General features: G+C 52.2%; 1 protein-coding gene across 2 annotated transcripts in view; it reads right to left on the bottom strand.

The window, feature by feature from the left end:
* TRAPPC9 (trafficking protein particle complex subunit 9) overlaps nt 1–23,125 on the bottom strand; it is a 575,309-nt gene that overhangs the window by 427,162 nt on the left and 125,022 nt on the right. For both annotated transcript variants that reach the window (XM_047074228.1, XM_047074227.1), the window contains 5 exons: nt 20,296–20,441; nt 11,955–12,040; nt 8,865–8,991; nt 5,177–5,309; nt 1,780–1,943 (listed from right to left, as the gene is read on the bottom strand). In XM_047074228.1, the coding sequence (XP_046930184.1) occupies nt 1,780–1,943; nt 5,177–5,309; nt 8,865–8,991; nt 11,955–12,040; nt 20,296–20,441 (656 nt within the window). The remainder of the gene's footprint in view (nt 1–1,779; nt 1,944–5,176; nt 5,310–8,864; nt 8,992–11,954; nt 12,041–20,295; nt 20,442–23,125) is intronic.

Genomic DNA, 23,125 nt, shown 5'->3' on the forward strand with positions numbered 1-23,125 from the left:
ACCTGTGACGCGTTCACAGTAGAGTGTTCTACGACAAGGAAAACAAATGGTGATGGTGGTGGGGTAGTGATGGTGGCAGCAACAAGGGTGGCAAGAGGGGTGGCAGCAACGTTGCTGATGGGGGCAGCAACTGTGGTGATGACGGTGGTGGAGGCGGCGGTGATGGTGGTGATGATGACGGTCACAGTGGGGATGGCGGTGGTGGGGACGGTGGCGGAGAGGGTGGTTAGTGGAGATGTCAATGGTGGAGATTATGGTGGCGATGGTGGCGGTATGGAGATGGTGGTGACGGTGGCGGAGATGATGGAAGCGGTGGTGGTGGTGCAGACGGTGGAGACAGTGATGGTGGCAGCGGTGGTGATGACGGTGGTGTTGGTAGAGATAACGGTGATGGTGGTGACAGTGGCAGAGACGGCAGTAATAATAACAGCTAACGAGCCTGAGGCTAATAACATGCCAGGCACGTTTCCAAGCACTTTGGGTGTCTGATCTCATTTCATTCTCATTATGACCCTGTGATGTAGGTGCTGTTATTAGTGTCCTTTCACAGAAGGGGAAAAATCCAAGAGAGGTTAAATGACTTGCCCAAAGGTAATACAGAGCGAGTAAGGAAACAGGCAAAATTTGAGCACAGGCAGCATTTCCCAGTGAGGAGAGGTACAGACGGGGACAACAGGCAAGAGAAGACAGGCAGACACAGGCTTCATTTCCCTCGTGCATCAGAAGCAGTGGGAGAAACAAGGGAACGCGAGATGCACTGGCACTCGCCCCCACATTACCCCCCCAGTGGGACGAGCTCACATTACACCCCCCCCATGGGACAAGCTCACATTAACCCTTTTTACACAGTCCAAATTCCCTCTGTTGTGGTATAACTGTTTCCAGGACAAATTCTCCCTAACTCTTCCTGGACCTTCCCTCCAACTGGAACTACAAGATGGCGTGAGGCCCTACCTCTAATAAACACTTACTTCACTTGAGTTTTCCCGTTACAGTGTCATAAGCCTGCGGAGGGAGCCCTCTGCGGGGGAGTAGTATGTGGATGGCACATCCGGAAACTCAAGCTCCCGCCGTGCACCTGGCTCGCCTCACCCCTACATCAACCGCACGTGCACACCCCACATTTTCCCTCTGTTGTCTTCGCTCTCACTGGCCCATATGATTTCTCTGACTTTAGTAAATGACCGGCTTTTCTTTGCCCCTGCCTCCCTCCTATACAACACCCTCCGCCTTGATCAATGCCACTCATAACTTGTAATATACTCAGTACGCCACCACATGCTACTTGCTTACCTCTCAGAACCTCACGTGGCAGGGGCCACCTCCCCTACCTACCTGGGAAGGAAGCGAGGCGTGTAAGGGACAAATAGCTAGTAAACAGAGAAGCCAAACTCTCAACACAGGTCTTGTGACCCGCCCTGCCCAGCTCATGTGTCCTGGGACAGGAAACGGAGCGCCTGCCTTCAAGAGGGAGCGCACGGGCTCTACGCCTGAACCCACGGAAAACCTGGGGCTGGGCGGATGAATCCCAGTGGCACCACACCTGAGCCGCTGACGTTTCTCTCCATCCATTCAAGAGCGTCCTTCCTGAGGATCTGGTACATGTGAAGAGCACCAGGGACGAAGGAGCAGTCTTCATTCCTTTGTGTGCCCTTCACACACCCATTTCACGACGGCAGCAAATTAAGAGTAAGAAGCTTTTACGGTTTCTGAGCACCGGTTATTCAAAGTGTCTCTTTGGCAAAAAGACAAGACAAACATTTCTGGGGTCGAACCCACCTTTGGTGGTGAGAAGTCTGGAAGTGACTTCCAGTGTCTCCAGTGGCTCCGTCCCAATATTTTCCAATTGGATGACGAGTTGCTGAGCCTCCCCATTGTAAAGCTGGACGGACACATTAGTAGAGATTTCATCACCAGAGGAGGGTTGCAAGGAATGGGCAGATCTGAAATAACAGTAAGAATTACAGGGATTTTTTAAAAGAAAGAATCAAAGTAAAGAAAAACAATGGCATCTCAGAATATTCACACCCCCAGACTTAACACGTTCCAGAAGCAGGAAGTGGCGAAGCCCGGCTTTCAACATGGAACTCAATCTGAGCTATCAGGAGGGGAGGGTGAGCGCCACATGCGGAGGGCCATCCACACGCAGACGCATCCGGGGTTTCCACTCGGCCTCAGCGTCGTGTGTGTGTGTGTGTGTGTGTGTGTGTGTGTGTGTGTGTGCGCGCGCGCGCGCGCGCGTGCGCACGTGTAGCATAAAAATACTTAACTACTGGATTATGGTGAGGCCTACCAGACACAGTGAATTAATTCAAATGATCTGTGAACCATCACTCTCTAAAAAGAAATTTTTAAATCTCATGCTCACAATTGTCTTGGGAAAACCCACAGACTGAAGAAGAAAACAGGACTGTTCCGACGGATACCATGGGGACTGGAGTGGCGAGTATGTACAAGAGACTCCACATCACAGGTACAAACGACAACCAATCCCTGCAAGTGCCTAAGCGGACACAGGGCAGCTGGGCGGCGTCCTCGGGCCACATGGCATCCTCTCTGTGGCCAGGTGAGGCCCAGGCCTCGTGGGAGCGCAGGCCAGCACGCAGCCCGAAGGCTGCGCCACAACCTCAGGTTCAAAAGCACATACAATGCTCTGGAGAAGACTGGCCACAAAAGAAAGGGGGTGGTCACTGGAGGAAAGGGTGAACCTTCTTTCCTGGGGTCCCAAGAGCCCACGTGGCCCCCCACTCTCTTCCTCCTTACACCTGAAGGATTTCCACAGAAAGCCCATGAGTCTACACCATATACTGAACTGACCCAGAAGTGGACAAAGACTCCGGTCCACACCACCCCCACCCAGCAAGTGCCCAACAGCCTCCCCGCCAGCCAGGTCTTTCTAACTCTGCTCCCGGCCACAGAACAAAGGACCAGGGTCAGACCCAAGTCCCATTCTACATGCCACAAGACAGCTTCATATCCCCACGCTGCTCCAAAAAAAGATGGCAAGGGATGTGCCGGACAGTGCTGGTCTCACCCCTCTGGCATCCAAGGGAGGAGACGGGGTTTAAACAAGTTGGGCATACCGAGCCAGCCCTGCCCTTCCTGGGGGCCTCCTGCCCCAGGCTCTGAGAGAGGAGCTTCTATATCCAAACCACATTTGCAGAAAATAATAGCATAATGAATCAAGGTGAATTACTTCACATTTTACACCTTTAAAGTTACTCATGAGTCAAGAAATAAACTTTCTCCGTCAAGGAAGGGAGATGAGTCCTATCCTCACTATAAACAACTTCTTTCCAGATTTTAATCTGCAGTCCTTCTTAAGTGCAAAAGCTGTTTGTAGTCAACTTGAAATTGGAGAGGACGTATACAGAAAAACTAAAACACAGCGAGACTACTTACTTCGCCTCTCAAACAGAGAGGATACCAGCCCCTCTGGGACCATAGAAAAAGAAGGTGGGAGAAAGCAGAACCTTAGCCAGGCCACAGGGCCTGGCCGACACAGGTGCTGACTGTCCCTGAGTACAGGGTTCCATGTGACAGAGCCGGGGCCAGAAAGGGGCTGAGTCCTGGGTGAGCCGTGGCAGGAAGAGGATGGCAGTCAGACATGTCCCCTTTTCTGGGCATATTTTTTCCTTGCTTGATCATCTGGCCACCTTGTGTGAATCTTGTAAGGCCCAATTTAAACATCACATCTGTGATATGATGCCTTCCTGAACCGTGAACGGGAGTCTTCAGGTTAAGGAGCACTTAGCAAACTTGACTACGGTGAGTCTGGCTCCCCACCGGACATGAGCTCCTACAGCAGGCAAGGCCCAGGTCGAGGGCATTTCTGATTACTTGCTAGTCCTATAGACCAGGCCCAGATCACATGGCAGGCAACAAAAAAACGTGTGGGAGTGAATGTGTTAACTCAGTCACAAGGATACTGATGTTAGATTAATCAGAAGCAACACTCATTTAAAGAATAGTCATCTGAAATCATGTGCTCCACACTAAAACCAACAAAATTCATTTTTTTTAACTGAGGTGTTACATACAATGAAATTCACTTGTTTTGAGTATATAATCCAATCATTTTAGCAAATTTACTGAGTAATAGAACTGTCACCGACAACCAACCTGTTTTAAAACATTTCCATTATCCAAACTGAGTATCTTTATGATGTACATTTTGAAGCAATTAAAATAGAAATTTTTTAGCGTATGTTATATGGCTATGCAAAAAATAATAAATGATACTCACATAATGTGACATCATCTCAATATTCAAACATACATTTGCAAAAAGAAGGTAGATAAGCGATGGAAAGAAAAACCAGAAAGCATTCACAGCAACTGTCTCTGGGACTTCAGAGATATATTTCCCTTTTTTCTTCATGCCTTCCTACAAGGCTACTTTTCTACTTTTTATAAGGTAAAAGTTAACTGTCTTTCACACACAAAAAAAAAAGATTACAAAGGCTAATTTCACATTTTGTTCTGTTCGTGGTAAGAAACATTTCAACCGTGTTGTGCTTCACTTTAAGCAAAGCATATTGCCTACTGGTTACCTTGAAGAAACCCTTCACCCATATTTTTTTTTAACGTTTATTTATTTTTTTGAGACAGAGAGAGACAGAGCATGAAAGGGGAGGGTCAAAGAGAGAGGGAGACAGAGAATCCGAAACAGGCTCTAGGCTCTGAGCTGTCAGCACAGAGCCCGACATGGGGCTCAAACTCACAAACTGCAAGATCATGACCTGAGCCGAAGTCGGATGCTCAACCAACAGAGCCATCCACGCTCCCCAACCCATATTTTGATCCTAAGAATCATATATTAACTCAGATTCTTGGTACCATTAAAAATGTCTACTACAGAGGCACCTGGGTGGCTCAGTGGGTTGAGCATCTGACTTCTGCTCAGGTCATGATATCACAGTTTGCGGGTTCGAGCCCCGCATCAGGCTCTGTGCTGACAGCTCAGAGCCTGGGGCCTGCTTCAGATTCTGTGTCTCCCTCTCTCTCTCTGCCCCTCCCTCGTTCATGTGCTGGCTCTCTCTCTCTCTCTCTCTCTCTCTCTCTCTCAAAAATAAATAAACACTAAAGAAATTTAAGAAAAAAGAAGAAAAGAAATGTCTCCTCCCAACTACTCTGTGCACCCTTTCTTGTCAGAAAGCAGATGCCTGCGCCCTACCTGGGCAATGAGGTGCTGATCTGCAGCCTGGGCAGGGCGGGAATGACCTCCACCGTGGAGCCACTGGTCTTCACTCCCGGGAGGTTGTCCAGCAGACAGTCACTGAAGACGCCGAAGACCGTGGTATGGTAACCTGGGAAGCAAAATGAAGAGCTTCACAGCCCCTGGACAGGCCTCCAGCCTCAGGCCCACACCTAAAGGCGGACTCCAGCAGGGAGGAGCACGGCCCCCCGCCCCAGACCTGTGTCCGGTCAGCCCTCACCCCGCCGGCCCCACCCGCAGCTCAGCCTGAAACCCTGGGTGACGCACGCAGAGGGGTGACAGTCCCCGCATTCCTACCCACGGGGCCGACTGGGTCGCAGCGAAAGCACATGTGGGTCTTTGTCAACTGAGTCAACTTAAGACCAGGTCTCACCGCTCTCACGATCTGCTTTTCAAATCTGCCCGTGTCTAAGACAGTGATAGCTAGCGTTCCTTTGCAGGACATAACGTGACTGAGTAAGTATCTGGAAAATGATCCCACATCTTCCGGGGACAGATCGAAGTTCAAGAGCCAACTATGGTGACTATGACTGCTACGCGATATGACAAGCCTGCTGGATGTGTGCAAACACCGTAATCTAAGATTAGCGAGTTTCTCGTGCCAAAAACAACAAAAAAACCTCCACTGCTTAGACAAGCACTTGAAATTACTTAAGAAAGCTTTAGAATGGCTTTTGAAATTTCGAGAGAGAATTATTATAAACAATATTCACCGTATAACAAAATTAAACCATGCCCACGGGCTAAATGCTCTGTGCCTTCACATTAACGGAATGGATACTGATCAGAGAAGACAGCTGTTGGCCCGATAGCCGTGTCCTTCACCTTCTGCCAGCGTTAAACTGCTCTGGCGACTCAAAGTTACCCATCACGGCACCCACACTTCCTTCCTTTGGAAATAGGTCACTTAAAAGCCTTCTTCCATTTAGCCTGCGAACATTTTCCTCCCCAGAAACCCACATCTGGTGTAACGCCCCTGCATATTCTTCTTTCCATAAAACCTGATATAGGGGCGCCTGGGTGGCTCCGTCAGTTAAGTGGCTGACTTCGGCTCAGGTCATGATCTCACAGCTCGTGAGTTCGAGCCCCGCGTCGGGCTCTGTGCTGACAGCTCAGAGCCTGGAGCCTGCTTCGGATTCTGTGTCTCCCTCTCTCTCTCTGCCCCTCCCCTACTCACACTCTGTCTCTGTCTCTCTCTCTCTCTCTCTCTCTCAAAAAATAAACATTAAAACATTTTAAAAATAAATAAATAAATAAAACCCAATACAATGTGGTTTTGCCTAAGCAAACTTTGTTTTCCACTTCTTAATTAAAATCAGTCATTTTCCCTTTCTTACCTGTTGCTGAAAATGACTACAAAGAAATTCAAAACCTGATGACCAATCCTGCCGTGTCTAATCATATTTCTGAGAATACACAGTCAGCCCTTCCCACTTTGCACAGCAGGTGCGCCAAAAATGAACACCAACCAGTCTGTACCAATAAGAGCTGTGCTACCAGGGCTCTGAGTCCTCATCCACCGGTTATCGGTTATTGGTTAGCCCGTCAGTCCTAATTATTTCCTCTGCCATCCGTCTCCCTCGCTCCACTCCCCGGTCACGGCTGTGGCCCTACCTTTGTCGTTGCATCCCTGGATTATGCCAACAACTTCACAGTCGGTCTCCCTGCCTCCTGCCCATCTCCAGCCCACATTGCACGCAGCAGCCTGGGGTCCCTCTGGACTGCCCGCCTGGCTGTATCTCTCCTCGAATCGAATGCGGCCCGCGGGAGAAAACCAGCATCCCGTGGCATGATTTACAAGGCCCTTCCAGGTCTGTGCTCTGTCTCCCTCCCTTCACGACCTCGTCACCCCTTTGCTTTGGGCCAGGTCCTCGAAGCCGTCCCTGGTTCCCCAACACACGCAGGTCTCTGGACCACTTGTTCTTTCTGCCTGGAAGCCCCCTACTCCCCACCCCATCCACTCGCATAATTCCCCTTTGGCCTTCAAAGCTCAGGGTCCCTCAGTAGGAGAAAGAAAGCCCTTCTCGGCCCACGCTCCCCTTCTGGGCCTTCTCTCCCACGTTCGGCCACTCACGTGCTTGGCCCCTCCCGGCACTTGCTGCCACATATCCTAACCCACCTCACCCCCCACAGACATCGCCCTTCCCCAGAACTGTCCCCATTTCAGTCACTAAGTATCTACTGAAGACCCACCGCACGCCAGGGACCAGCAAGACGGACGAGCCCAGTGAGCAGTTGCAACCACTGGCCTGGAGGGACACACGCGGGTGCGGTAGGAGCGCCTGGCGGCGCACCTGACCCAACACGGAGAAGCTGAGCACAATCCCCAAGGGGAGAGGAAATGTGAGCCAAGAACTGAGAGAGGCACAGGGCCAGGCAAGTCCGGAAGCAGCAGCAGAAGGAAAAGCACAGGCAGAGGCTCAGAAAGCCTATGGGAGGGACGCGTAACTCAGGGGGAGGGGAGGGGCACGAGGCGCCACGGGCCCGGATCACACGGGGGAGCTCCGAAGCCACGTTACGGAGTCCAGCCCGGATGGGGCGGGTATGGGGAAGGTGCTAAGACTCGTGGTTAAGAGATGACACGGGCAGATGGGCACTGCGGAAAGGCCACTTGACAGCAGTGTGGGAAGCGGGCTCACCAGCCACCAAGACTTGACAGAGAAAGATGAGCCCGTCCGTTGCTTTTGTGACAAACCCTGTAAGAAGGTCTCCTTCTGTCTCTGAGGGCCTGCAGAGGCAGACAGGAGCACTGAGGTTCCCGTCAGTAGGGCAGGGGCAGGGGTGGGGCTGGTGAGAGGCGGCAGGGGACAAGGCAGCATCCGAGGACCCGCTTCGGGCACCCAGCAGGATGGTGACGCCCTCACCGAGATGGGGCAACCAAGGTGCCAGCCGGTCAGTGGTTGGCTATGCAGGTTCGGGAAAGGGGTCTGGACGGAGCCACGGCCTGGGAATCAGCAGCATATGGATGAGCCCTGAAGCCAGAGAAGTCACTGAGAGGACAGAGACTGCCTAGAGGTAGCCCGATGGGGGCGGGGGGGAAGAGGGCAGATGGGGGAAGGGAGGAGGGAAGGACAGAGCCTGGCCCTGAGGAATACCACGGAGGGTCGTGTAGAAGCAGCATCTGCAGGGCACTGAGTGTGAAGGGGAGCAGAAGGGGTGTCTGACAGAAGCTGGAGGAGGATGCCCACGAGGACGGGTGGGCCCAGCAGCAATGGCAGACCAAACTGGGTCAGCCAGGGACAACCCCCGCACACGGCAGGTCACAACACCAACAGAGAGGGGGACAGTGGACTCTGCGTGTCTACACGGACCCTTGATGAGGTGTGGCAGGAGGGCCCGATGGCGGAGGGGAGCCCACAGGCACATCTGCAGACCCACCGGAGGAGATGGGCTGCACAGAACGGTGACAGGAAGGCGAGGAGGCCAGACACGGAGTCGGACCCCTCCCGCTGTAACAGCGCTGAGGGCCGACTGCATCCCGGGCACTCAAAACCGTTCCTCTCCATGTCGCAGCCCCAGGCATCGTGATCTGGCCATCGCCCCTGGACTGGGACTGACACCAGGGACCAGTGACGGGCCTCCGTGGGGCAGGACAGGGGGTTCGGCAGCCCTGCTCGAGCTGAACTCAGAAAGCAAGTCTCCTTACCGTTCACAGTAATCATTCCAGTCGTCTGTGGGACCCCAACGAGAGTCACTGGGTAAAGACCAGACTCCGCCGGAAGGGAGAGCGCCGCGGGGAGAGACTCGAAGTCCACGCCGCTGGTGAGGAGCCCCTAAAACAAGCAATAGCAACGTGGGACACAGCACAAAGCACCGCTGCCTCACGGGTCCCCCCAGACGCAGGGCGCCCGCCCGCCCACAGGCCCAGGCCACCAGGAGGAGGACGGCAATGCCTGGCCTGCGTGAAGGTCCACAGAGAGCCGCAGGCTTGGTCTCGACGTGCACGTGACACAAACAACCTGGAAACGGGCAGCACTGTGGGTGCCTGAACAATTCCATCTCGATGTTAGCCCTGCTCTCCGTTGTTTTACCAAGTTGGAATGTAAACGTAATGGAAAAAAATAAAATATGTGAACACAGAGAAAAAAACAAAGGATGGAAATACGATCATCCATGAACATCCCTCACTGAATGATCAAGTCATGTCACCATGTGCCAGGCTGTGCTCCACAGGGAACAAGACAGATTCCTCGGCTTCGGGGAGCCGCCCACAACCGTCAACAGCACAGGGATGTCAGTGCTCAGCACTTCTCCTCGGCGCTGTAACAGAGGTCCTACCCAGTGCAAGAGGCAAGAAAAAGAAACTAAAGGCACGCAAACAGTTTACTCGCAAAAACCAAAACTATAAACATAAAAAGCCCTGTGGAAACCACAAGGAACCTTGAACTAACAAGTGCATTTAGCAAAGGCACAAAGTCAGCATGAAAAAAAGCAAAGGTATTTCTATAATCCAGCAACAAACAAAAAATATTAGAAAATAAAATACAAAAACACCATTAACTAAGAGAACAGAAACATCGACTGCATGGCAGTCGAGCCGATGAACGACAGGTAAAGAGTGCTCCCCAGGCGAGGACACGCACGAAGGAGAGGCCCAGGACCTTTCTGGGGCTTGTCTTCCACGGTGCCGCGGTCTACGTGGCCCTGAACCTACCAGACCCAGACACGCTACAGGACTGAGCCACTGAGCCAGCACAACGGTGCCGGGGCCCCAGTTCTCACGCTGACGGAAAGGACAAGGCGTGGGAAGGAGGAAGGCAGGACAGGGCCCCGAGGAGACTGGCGAGAGCCGGCGGCACCACCCTGAAGTCAGGGCTGATGCAGTCTGTATGTGTATCGTGCACACATGTGCATATGGGCAGAGGTGTGTGCGTGTATGCAGATGTGTGCATGCAGGTGTATCTGTAAGCACATGTCTGCGTGCACGCGCGCATGCTTTTCCTCACTCTGTCTCTAGAGAGCCCCCAGAAGCAGACACTCCAGCAACACGGAGCGCACCTAGGCCCAGATCTGGAGCAAAAGCACGCAATGATCTCCACGCAGAACAGAGGCAGTGGGCCAGAGAGCAGGCACAGAAACCAGAGGATGGCTACTGGCTCCAGGCGAAACGTGTTGGCATTTTATTTCTTCTCAAAATAGCGATAAGCAAACGTGGCGAAACGTGGACGGTGGACATTCTAGGAAGGCCTAACACTCTCTGTACCATTTCATACGCTTGAAATATTTCGTTATTTTTCCATTCTGGCCACGATCTCTGGGCTACCTTCTAGTGGCAATTTTTATTTTATTCTTTGTGCTTCCTAACTTTTTATTAAAAAGCACATATTACTTTTAAACCAGATAAAAATAAAAGCTACTTTTTAAGCCAAAAAAAATCAGGGTGTCAGAAAGGACAGCAAGTATCCGATATTTGAAGCACTTTGGGGAAAATTCTCTAAACAATTATTTCCCGATTCAGGCCAAGAGACAGAAAGTCGCCATTAAAAGGCCTGATGCGAGAGCAAACCCTAAAGCGGCAGCTTCTTGCACAAGAGGAGGACGACAGTACTCACTCCTGCCGGCCTCCTCTCTGAGTGACCTCAGGGCCGTAGGCTTGACGGTGGGCTGAGTGTCTCAGAGCTCAAATGAATTCTGGAGACCTATGCCTCACGCAGAGAGCCGGCACAGTACCTTCGATAACCACCAGTGGGCCGGGTGCACTCCCACTCTTCCTTCTATTCTCAGCTAAGCCTTTGTCTCTCCGGAAAGCCTTCCTGGACTCTCCACGGGGACCCTGCAGCATCTCGTGCACCCACAGCACTGACCACGGCAGGGACCAGGTCTCCCAAGGGCCCTGCCCACGGCCTGGTACGTGGCATGAGCACTCAGCAAGACATCTGCATGAAAAGCCCACCTCTTACCCTGAGCGTAAGTCATTCAACTCTGAAGGAAAACATGAACGATCTCAAAACCATCCTTCGCAAGTCTCTGAAAAATTACCAAGCAGTACTATACGCTAACATGCAGCATTAGGTAACAACATACAGCACAAAGCCTACGTGACAACGCACGGCAGCCGGTGGTGACCCGAGGCACCGAGCAGTGCTACATAATAACGAGCAGAGAAGACTTGAGAAACGGAACCCGCGTGACGGGTGGGAGGCTCTGCTCCGGAAACAGGATGAATCTGGAGAGACAATACACATCTCCTTCCCACGGACTGTGGAATTGGGTGAGTGGCCCCAGGAGAGACCGCTACGGAGTGAACCTTCAATGCCCTCCACAAAACACGGGAACAGAAAAGCAGAATTCAAAGCGGAGAGAAACCTCACACTGGCGGTGCAGTAACTTCCACTCTTACTCACATAGCCTGCTCTTCCCTCAGGCCTTGATCGTCTAGCAATAAAGTAAGGCTGATACTGAGCAGTGGACACAATATACACTTCATAACCTGTGCCAATCTCATGGAAATTTCAACATGATTATTTCAAATCTCACATCCAATCGACTACGCTTGGTATGTGTTCAAGTCAGAGGTTATCTGTTCACGGATTCAACCACAGAGCACCAAGCACTAAGGACACAGAAATGACAAGACGTGGTCGGTCTTCCTTCACAAAAACCTTATAATCTCTGGCAAAACAAAGATAAAAATAGACGCATATCATAGGGCGTGTGTCTCAAACATTAATTTAAAAACTTAGTTTCATGGTAAGCTGGTGTTGAGCCCAAAAGGTCAGTGGTTAGTGATACGTACCATGTTTTCAACTCGGAGTTCAAATGGCATCGGGTTGTAGACCATCAGCTGAACTTCACATACGTCTCCTTGAACCCACTGGAAATCTAGAAACACACACACACACAGCCATGCGTCAGCTGGTATCCTGCATATTTTACATGGTTTCAGATTATCTCTGGCAATTCATCTTTCCAGTGAGACAGCGGGCATTAAGATCATCTCTCGATGAAAATTCAAAGCCAGCGTCACTGCAGCTTTTTCTCGAAAACAAAGTAAGTCACCACTGCCACTCGGATGCTTCATATCCGCCTTTGGTCACCATCTTGAGCAGGCTGAATTCATGCCAGGGTGTCAAATGCAGCTTTACAAACCTGAAATCAATCCAGACAGCACCACTCCCGGCACAGACCTGTAAGTCACACAGACCTCCACTGACCCAGAGGCTGGTACTTAGGAAGACAGTGATAGTCAACTCCAGGGAGCATACACCATGACCCCCCCCCTCCCCGTCCCCTCTCTAAGAATGTGAGAGAAGATGGTGGCCTCTCCTCCAGGCCACGCCCAGGTCAGCTGTAGTCCAACAGCTGTCGAAGGCAGAATTCTGAGATGACCCCCGAGATCCCCAACCCTGGTGGATACGCCCTGTGTAATCTTCCCCCCACCCCAAGTATGAATACGGTGATTAGGTTATGCTCTATAACAAAAGTGAAGGGATTTTGCATAAAGGTCCCAAATCACTTGGCTTCGAACTCATCAATGGGAAATTGTCCTCGGGAGGGGCTGATCTAATTAGGTAGGCCATTAAAAGGGACCACACCCCTCCTGGGAGAAAAGATTCAAAGCATGAGTGGGTGTATGGAGAAGGCCACAGTGGCAAGAATCCAGAGGGCCTCGAAGAAATGGCAACGGTCCTGGTTAACAGCCAGCAAGAGAGCTGGGACCCCAGTCGTGCAACCACAAGGAAGGGAATGAGAACAACTTGAAGGACCCTGACCCAGATCCTTCCCTAGTCAAGCCTCCAGATGAGGACAAAGCCCCAGATGACACCTGGATTTCAGCCTGGGAGACCCTGAGCAGTGGACCCAGCTAACGCACGCTAAACTCCTGACCCACAGAAACAGCGAGAATATAAATCTCAGTTGTTTTAAGCCACTAAGGTGGTAGTGATTTGTTACAAAGCGACAGAAAACTAAAGCAGTCCCCACCTCCACTCCCCTGGCTCTCTGCTTCCTTTAAGATAACCCGTTCGCAAACCAGAAGGAACTTCGAAATCAATTAACATATGTTGGGCACGAGTCGTGTCGTGTGGGTGTGAGGCACTGGTGAGGAGTTTATCTCGTTACTCTTCATCATCACCTCGTGAGACAGGCCTCATAATCCCCATTGTGACAGGGCAGACACTCGAGGTCCAGACGAGTTCGTAAATGCGCCCAGGAATCACACAGCTAGGAAGTGGTGCAGCAGGGCCTCGAACCCAGCACTGGGAACTCAAAGAGTATCTAGAACAGACACTGGTGTTAAAAGGGCTTTTCACAGTAGGTACTGAGATTTACTAGTTAGAATTCTTCAGCTTTCACCGAGCTTTCATAAAGATACCAGTGCAAACACTGCACCCGCCAGCCTGCACGCAGACTAGACCGGCCACGCCAAACCTGTGACACACGGCCCACAGCTGACATCCTCAAACTGATGAAATAAAGAAACAGCCTGCCAGGTGAGTTCGTTTTAAAAGTGCTGGCACAACCGTGGGGCGCCTGGGTGGCTCAGTCGGCTAAGCGTCCGACTCTTGGTTTTGGCTCAGGTCACGATCTCACGGTTTCATGGGTTCGAGCTCCTTACTGGGCTCCACACTGAGAGGACAGAGCCTGGCTGGGATTCTCTCTCTCCCTCTCTGTGCCCCTCCCCTGCTCATGCACTCTCTCTCTCTCTCTCTCTCTCTCAGAACAAATAAACTTCAAAAACAAATAAAAACTCAAAGTGCTTGCACAACCATGTGTTCATCTGAGCCTGCTGTCAATGCAGGGAAGTGGTCAGCAGAGCAAGGACGTCCTCATTCACACACAAGGAGCAGGCCCCGCCAGGCTGAAGGGCCGCCCTCCTGGCCACTTCGCAAAGGAGGCGGCTGAGAGCGGGACTCGCGGCTGCCGGGCTCCAGGCCCGTGCTCTCCTCGCTGTGTTGCCCCACCACGCTGGCCCCAGAAACCCAGGCCTCCTCCGACCTGCGTCCCGCCCCCTCCTTCCCCGGCCCCTGGCCGTCAGGCAGAACCCGCCAGGACAGGCTCACAGAAGCCATCCTCCGGGGTGTGCCATGCCTCCACAGGGCCCTGCAGCAGCAGCTCTGAACCCACGCCGGGCGCCTTCCCATAGCCAGTGAAAACGTCAACTGTTTTAACAGGCTGCTCTGCCTGGCCACTGAGGGGCCGTTTTCTCGGTCATTGTCAAAAAATCATCATTTAAAACCTCATTTTCTGGGGCACCTGGGTGGCTCAGTCGGTTGAGCGTCCGACTTCGGCTCAGGTCATGATCTCACAGTTCGTGGGTTCGAGCCCCGCGTCAGGCTCTGTGCTGGCAGCTCGGAGCCTGGAGCCTGTTTCGAATTCTGTGTCTCCTTCTCTCTCTGCCCCTCCCCTGCTCACGCTCTGTCTCTCTCTGTCCCTCAAAAATAAGTAAACAAACATCTTTAAAAAACACTTTTAAAAGTCATTTTCCTGGGGTTCTGAAAGGAATCATTTAAACTTGCGTGGCCCCACTCTATAAAGGTAAATCTAAGATAAATCACTGGTGACATCACCAGTCACGTGACTATTTTTTTCTGAAAGAAGGAGATCATCTCTCCCAGCCTCAGTGTGTCAGACCACACGGTGGAGGCCCTTCCTCGAGATTCCCCCCCAGAAACCGCGGAAGGGACAGCCACGGATCCAGGCCCTGCCCGCCCTGAGCCGCACCACACTCTGTCCACTACGCTGGATGACGCACGCGGCAGGACGCGCTCCTGAGCCCCCGCTGCATCCCCAGCACCTAGCGCAGCGCTCGCCACAGCTGCCAGGGTCCTTCGGAACATCCCCTCGCTCGACCCTCACGAGAGCCCTCTGTGTGAGCCGCTCCGGTCTTCCGCGTGGCAGCAGCCCGGGGAAGCGCGGTCTCGTCTGAGGCTGCACCGTGGGAAGCCGCGAGGCCAGGCTGTGGCCCGAGGCCACGTGACAGCCACGGCCTGCCCGGGCCACCACACTGCCTCTGGGGCGGCGGCCGACCTCGGCACTGAGCCCGGCCCTGCCACCGTGTCCGAGCACCCATCACACAAACCCCCCGGCCCTGCCCGCTGTGCCCAAGCCCGGGGCATGTGCCATAATCGGCTCGGCCCAGAGCTGAACTGGGGCAGCAGCGACGCTGGCAACAAGCAGACAGAAAGATGGGTAAGGTCTTCCAAGCTGGAGCGCAGCCGGTCCCAGAAACTGCCCCCAGGGGTTTTTTGTTCCCGAACACTCTACGTCCCCTGCTGTGATGATGGCTCCCCCAATTATACGCAAAGATTCATTTATAGAGATGGGAGTTTTAGGTTAAAGATATGTGATTCTTCAAACCTCTAGGCAGGTCTTCGCTGATGAGTGTATTGCCAAAAAGATACTGGAAGCCACAGAATATAAATTACATATTCCTACCCGTGGGTATTCAACAAATAACATGCATTTTGGCCGAGGCTTCTGTTATATTTCAGAAAAACCCTTGCATCATCCACGGAATTCATTCTCAGCCCAGATGAGCGGGCGCCTGTCACTGCAATGAGGACCCACATGATAAGGATAATTCCTGGGCTTTGACTCGTAAACCTTGGCCGGAGACTGGGTCCCGCACTCGCTGGCTGTCCGGCCCGGGGTAGGTCATTCTTACTGACTCAGTCTTAATCTTCTCCCTTGTCAATTGGGGATATAATGCCTGCAGCATCATGCAATTATGCGAATCACTGGAAAATGCTTGTTTAAGCTCTCTTAAACAATGCAGGGCATTATTTTCATAAAGAGAAGCCTCAACAATTTAAGACTGGAGAGGAAAAACTAAAGAGGCAGGACTGGCTCTAGAGGGGACTGGGGGAGGGGTTGGAGCCACAATCACACAGGCCCAGGCTGAGGTGATGGGGTGGGGGAGGGGGTTGGCTAATGCTCTGCTGTCACCAGGTCAAAGCCTTCATAATTTCGGAACAAGGGGCCCCACAAATCATGCAGCTGGTCCTGAGAAGGAGTCTCATGCTTCCAGGCCTCCCAAATAACCTCTAGAAATTCCTCTAAACAAAATGGGTGACAGTTCCCTAAAAACATTCTTTCGCGGAGAGAGCTCATGGCCAACTCCAACGAGACCGAAAAGAATAGCCAGAGACTCCAGTGGCCCAAGGGAGCACAGCTTCCACTGCGACTGCCTGCAGACGAAGCCCGCCCACCACCAAGAGCCAGGAAGACACAGCCTGGAACTGGACCCCAGTCTTCCACCTCCAAAGAGGTCAAAGGAGGCGTTTCCGTGGGGAAGACAGGCCCCGCCCACGGGAGCCCCGGGCCCTCCCCGGTCTCCCCCCATGCACCCTGAGCCCCCCTGCTTCCTCTAGTCCTCCCAAGCCTGTCCTCCAGAGCAGGGGTGCCTGCGGGGGGGGGAGGGGCAGGAGAAACTGTCTCCAAATCAACAGACTCCAACTGGAATGCCAAAGACAAGCTTTCACCACAAACGCCTGTTGGGGGGGGGGGGGTCTCTCCCCAGTAACATCCAGGAAACACTAGCAGCTGGTCACTCATTCACGTTAAGGAACATTTACCGGTCTCCGCTGGCTCCGTATCAGGTGCCAGCCCCCGCTGGACAACGGGAGGGAGCTGGCGGCACAGACCCCACCACAGCCCCGGGCTGCCACAGATTCGATCACCAACGCGAGGGGAGCCACGTCACCCGGCACCGCCGCCGCCCCCAGGGAGGCCACCAGGGGCAGAATGGCTTCTGTCACCCCCACGCAAGGGCCACCGTGGCAGACCCGACGGCATCCGGCCGGCAGGGAGTGGGGGGAATGTGGTTTTCAGGCTTTCGGCGCAAACAGCCCGGCGAGGAGGGCCGGCAGCAGCATGCGGCTCCTGGGGAACATGCCCGTTGCCTGGTTCTCATTCCCCTGGTGGTGGCGCAAACGGAAAACACTCCAACACTGTCAGAGAAGGCTCAAGACCTCATCGTCTTAAATATATTTATTAAAGCTACACAGTCAAGAAAGGCCAGGGTTCCAAAGCCACAGAGGAGGCTGTTTTTTTCCACTTCAGCCCATCTCTGTTTAGTTAATGGCGCTAATTAAAACTAGCCATTATGTTATTTATTGGTCCACCTACTGGTACTTTCTACTGCTTGAAATTGCTACTTAACACTTCCCTCCAGCTTGTACCTACACCTCACGACTGCAGGGGCCACGACTACCTTGGCACCATTAGAACCGCAGGGCCCCAGCTGCCACATGCCTGGCAAGTAGGAAACCTGAGGGGAGTTTATCGATGGGTGAACGACTGAACCAATGGGGACACACACGCACACGCGCACATACACAGAGACTGTAGTGTGCTTCGCACTTGGGATCCTGTTTTCAGAAACGTATCAGAGGGGCACCTGGGCAGCTCAGTCCACTGAGTGTCCAACTTGAGCTCAGGTCCTGATCTCACGGTTCGTGGGTTCAAGCTCTGCATTGAGCTCTCTGCTGACAGCGTGGAGAGATAAACTTAAAAAAAAAAGAAAAGAAACTGGGGCACCTGGGTGGCGCGGTCAGCTGAGCATCCAACTCCTGACTTCGGCTCAGGTCATGATCTTACAGTTCAGGAGTCTGAGCCCCATGTCACGCTCTGTGCTGACAGTGGAGAGCCTGCTTGGGATTTTCTTTCTCTCTCTCTCTCACCCTCTGTTTTTCAAGGACACGATCCCGTATTTCTTCCTTTATTTGCTTCTTGTTTTAAATAACGAACCACCAGAGCCTCCCAAACCATACCTTGCTCCCCAAGAGACATCACCACCACCAAGGGAGCCTCTAGGATGCCTTCCGAAGTGTGAGGTTTCCCTGCCCCCAGCTGGTCCAACGCCTACTGCTTGCCCACGCTCAGTAGGAGAGTCAGCAGGTACCGCTGGTGACAGGCCTACCGTTTCAGACAACCCGACCTACACCTCATCTTGTCATTCAACCTCTCGTGTGTTTACGTCCTGCCTGCCCACACTGAGCGGGACACCAGCAGAGGGCAGGGGCTGGTGTCATCACTCACTCGAGCCCCTGCCACATGTGCTCTGTGCTCGGCAGAAGACCGGAGGGCACCGGCCTGCTCTAAAAAGATGTGGACTCAGGTTTTCGCTCTGCCACCTGGGAGGTCATCACTCTTTGTTTCTGCAACTATAGAAGAAAACTAACACTTACTTCTTCCAGAAACACTAGGAAAACTGCATGCGCTGAAGTGTGACACCCTCAGATGAAGGTGGAACAAAGAAATGTCGGCCGTTACAAGAAAGCACGGGGTCTGTCGAGTACCCCCGGCCCAGGTACGCCCTCTGACTTAGGAACAACTTCCTCTCCGACAAAACACTTCGGTTTTAAGGTGTTCAGATAACTAACTGGGAATAAGGTTTATTATGAGATCCATACAGATGCTAAGAAATTCTAGTGCCGGTATTCACGTAAGAACTCTTCACTGAGACCGTGTGGCGTGCATAATGCTGGCACTCTGGCCTTGAGCCACATGGTGCAAGCCAACAGGCATGAAATGCGCCAGGAGCCAAGGCCTGAGCTGAGTTCTTCAACAAGTCATTCAAACTTTCTGGCTCTCAGTTTCCGCATCTGTAAAATGGGGTTCATAATATCTACCCCATTCCTTCCAGCATCCGTGCAGCACTCTTCCAGCGGCTGGTGGGAGGACAGCGGGTGAACAGACGGCAGGGAAACAGAAACAGGTGAGCGCGTACCTGAGGACTATGAAGAGAACCCAGCCTCACGGAGGGCTGGGAGGGCGGCCCCAGCGGTGCAGGGATCAGGGAAGACCGCTCTCTCTGAGGATGGCACGGGGGATGAGCCCCGGGCAGAGGGCGTAGCCGGCACAAAGCCCCGAGACCGCAGCTAGACTGTAACATTCCAAGGACAGCAAGGAGCCGTGCGGCTGGGTGTGAGGACAGGGGCAGTAAGAGGGGCAGCAGCAGAACACAGAGGCAGGCCACGGACGGTCCACGCTGCAGGGTGGGGGTGGGGGTAAGTGCAGCAGGACCCCTGTACCCTGGGAGGAAGCTCCTCATGGAGTCAGGCTGCCTTTTTGCTACCTTTAGGGTACAGATTAAGAGGAGGAGTAAAACAGGAGAAGAAAGCAGAGAGCAAAAGCTTCTCAGGTCTCGTGTTGAAACTCCTCAGAGGGAATCAGCAATGACCCACCAGGGCCGCGCCCGTCAACCCTTCAGCTACGACACTGTGACACACAGGCTCCCGTGTGGCAGCGCTGGGCACCATTATGTCAAGATGTAAGGGGCCCAAGGAAGGGGGAGCTGGCGGAGAACGAGACCCGCTGCTGGGCCAGGCTTTGGAAGGACAGAGAGGGGGCACCCGAGCCTGGGTCTGCTGCGAGGAAGGAGATGAGCAGACAGGGCTGACACCCAGGGGGAGCTTGGCGCACAGAAAAGCACGTTGGAGAGTCTCAAGAATGACCGCTGACCCTTACCTATCCCTGAAACACAGCTCACCGGTCCTTGCTGGGCCACCAGACGTCTTGGCATGGGCATCCGCAGCTCCGGCACAAACAAGGGCTCAACAGAGAAAGGAGAGTGCTGCCCCTACCCCAGTCCAGCCCAAACCTAGGTCAGCCTCTGATGGCTGATGATTCCCAAGTCACTCTGGGCTCCAAAGATCACTCTCTGGTCGTCTGCCTCAGTCTAGATAACGCAAGTCTGCCCATTTCTAAAACTTCCCCAAAACTCACCTTTGATGGAATCAATTTTAAAACCTCAGATCTAGGGACGCCTGGTGGCTCAGTTCAGCATCCAGCTCTAGATTTCAGCTCAGGCCATGATCTCACAGTGCGTGGGATCAAGCCCCACATCAGGCTCCACGCTGGCAGGCAGAGCGTGCTTGGGATTCTCTCTCCCTCTCTCTCTGCTCCTCCCCCATGTGCTCTCTTCCTCTCTCAAAATAAATAAATAAGCGTTTTTTAAAAATAAAAGTAAAAGACAAAACATCAGATCTAGGGGCAAAGGTCTGACGCTGGCAGCAAATGGGACGAACTGACACGGAGCATACACACACATGCACGAAGGAAGCGGAACGTAGAAAAGCCGACGGAAGCCGGGCGGCAGGGCACAGCCAGGAAGCCAGGATAAACGGGCCTACCTATTTTCTTGTTCCGCTCTTCTCCACGGTTGTGTGCGATAATTGGCGAGTAGATGAAGGGGCTCTTGGTCGACACGTTCTGACCCAGCAAGCTTTTCATTTTCTGTGGCCGGAGGCTGGCGGGAAGGTTCAACAGCTTCACACGCCTGTTGTTTCAAATGGAACAAAAACACTTCAGCCGCCTTGTTAGCGTGGCCTCAGCATAAATACTGCCAAACCTCATGTGACAGAGAAACAACAAACCAAACAGCAGAAGGAGAAACACGCTGCACCTGACCTCAGGGGACCGTGCTCCCCAGGGCGGACAGCAGTCACGCCCTCGGCCAGCCCCCCGGGGCCAGGAGGACCCGGCCGAAATCTGAACTGCACCGCTTGCCAGCTCCACGCCTGGGGACAAGTGCCTTGCCCTTTCTGCACCGGGCCCCTCGTCTACAGGACGCGCACGGGGCCCGCCCCCACAGACTACTGGGAGGCTTCGAGTCAAGGCTCCGGTACCTGCTGGGCGGCACAGGCTGGCTCCCTGCCACCTGCCTCCCCGCTGGTGGGCGCACCCTCCACACGGAGGAGCCCCTGACCGTGAGGGCCAAGGGTGCCAGGTACAAAGGCTGATAGTGCCGTCTGCTCTCCTGAGGAGGAGGGCTGACTCCCCAGCAGCACAGCCTGGGTCTTAAGCTGCTGTCCCCGCTGTAGGTGTTCGCTCACAGCCACTCACGCTCAGGTCGGTCAGCTACCGTTTATCTGGAAGTGGCCGAACTCCGCAGCCTGAGCACATCCAGACCCCTGCCCCCCACTTCTTACACATCACCTCAGTTAAGCATCCCAACCACCCTCCCAGCTCGGGTTCTATCACTATGCCCTCCGCGTCATCAATCAGGTAACTGACACGAGAGAGACTGCAAGTTACCCCAATCACACGGCCTAGAGCTGTGACACCACAGGAGGTGCTATGCTTTTTTTTTAATATGAAATTTATCGTCAAATTGGTTTCCATACGACACCCAGTGCTCATCCCAACAGGTGCCCTCCTCAATGCCCCTCCCCCACCCTCTCCTCCCTCCCACCCCCCATCAACCCTCAGTTTGTTCTCAGTTTTTAAGAGTCTCTCATGGTTTGCCTCCTTCCCTCTCTGTAACTTTTTCTCCCCTTCCCCTCCCCCATGGTTTTCTGTTAAGTTTCTCAGGATCCACATAAGAGTGAAACCATATGGTATCTGTCTTTCTCTGTATGGCTTATTTCATTTAGCATCACACTCTCCAGTTCCATCCACATTGCTACAAAAGGCCATATTTCATTTTTTCTCATTGCCAAGTAGTATTCCATTGTGTATATAAACCACAATTTCTTTATCCATTCATCAGTTGATGGACATTTAGGCTCTTTCCATAATTTGGCTATTGTTGAAAGTGCTGCTGTAAACATTGGGGTACAAGTGCCCCTGTGCATCAGCACTCCTGTATCCCTTGGGTAGATTCCTGGTAATGCTATTGCTGGGTCATAGGGTAGATCTATTGTTAATTTTTTGAGGAACCTCCACACTGTTTTCCAGAGCGGCTGCACCAGGTTGCATTCCCACCAACAGTGCAAGAGGGTTCCCGTTTCTCCACATCCTCTCCAGCATCTAGAGTCTCCTGATTTGTTCATTTTAGCCACTCTGACCAGCGTGAGGTGGTATCTCAGTGTGGTTTTGATTTGTATTTCCCTGATGAGGAGCGACGTTGAGCATCTTTTCATGTGCCTGTTGGCCATCTGGATGTCTTCTTTAGAGAAGTGTCTATTCATGTTTTCTGCCCATTTCTTCACTGGATGATTTGTTTTTCGGGTGTGGAGTTTGGTGAGTTCTTTATAGATTTTTGGATACTAGCCCTTTGTCCGATATGTCGTTTGCAAATATGTTTTTCCATTCTGTTGGTTGCCTTTGAGTTTTGTTGATTGTTTCCTTTGCAGCGCAGAAGCTTTTTATCTTCATGAGGTGCCAATAGTTCATTTTTGCTTTTAATTCCCTTGTCTTTGGAGATGTGTCAAGTAAGAAATTGCTGCAGCTGACGTCAGAGAAGTTTTTCCTGCTTTCTCCTCTAGGGTTTTGATGGTTTCCTGCCTCACATTCAAGCCCTTCATCCATTTTGAGTTTATTTTTGTGAAGAGTGTAAGAAAGTGGTCTAGTTTTATTCTTCTGAATGTTGCTGTCCAGTTCTCCCAGCACCATTTGTGAAAGAGACAGTCTTTTTTCCATTGGATGTTCTTTCCTGCTTTGTCAAAGATTAGTTGGCCATACTTTTGTGGGTCCAATTCTGGAGTCTCTATTCCATTGGTCTATGTGTCTTTGTTTGTGCCAATACCATGCTGTCTTGATGATTACAGCTTTGTAGTAGAGGCTAAAGTCTGGGATTGTGATGTCTCCTGCTTTGGTGTTCTTCTTCAAAATTATTTTGGCTATTTGGGGTCTTTTGTGGTTCAATACAAATTTTAGGATTGCTTGTTCTAGCTTCGAGAAGAATGCTGGTGCAATTTTGATTGGGATTGCATTGAATGTGTAGATTGCTTTGGGTAGTATTGACATTTTAACAATATTTATTCTTCCAACCATGAGCACGGAATGTTTTTCCATTTCTTTATATCTTCTTCAATTTCCTTCATAAGCTTTCTATAGTTTTCAGCATACAGATCTTTTACATCTTTGGTTAGGTTTATTCCTAGGTATTTTATGATTCTTGGTGCAATTGGATATGGGATCAGTTTCTTTATTTGTCTTTCTGTTGCTTATTAGTGTATAAGAATGCAACTGATTTCTGAGCTAAGCCTGCCCCTCCCGCCCCTGTGCACCTTGCGGATC

This window comes from Lynx rufus, unplaced genomic scaffold, assembly GCF_022079265.1.
Source record: "Lynx rufus isolate CCGP_SWC_20201006 ecotype Redwood Valley unplaced genomic scaffold, mLynRuf1.p SCAF_12, whole genome shotgun sequence".
Lineage (NCBI taxonomy): Eukaryota > Metazoa > Chordata > Mammalia > Carnivora > Felidae > Lynx > Lynx rufus.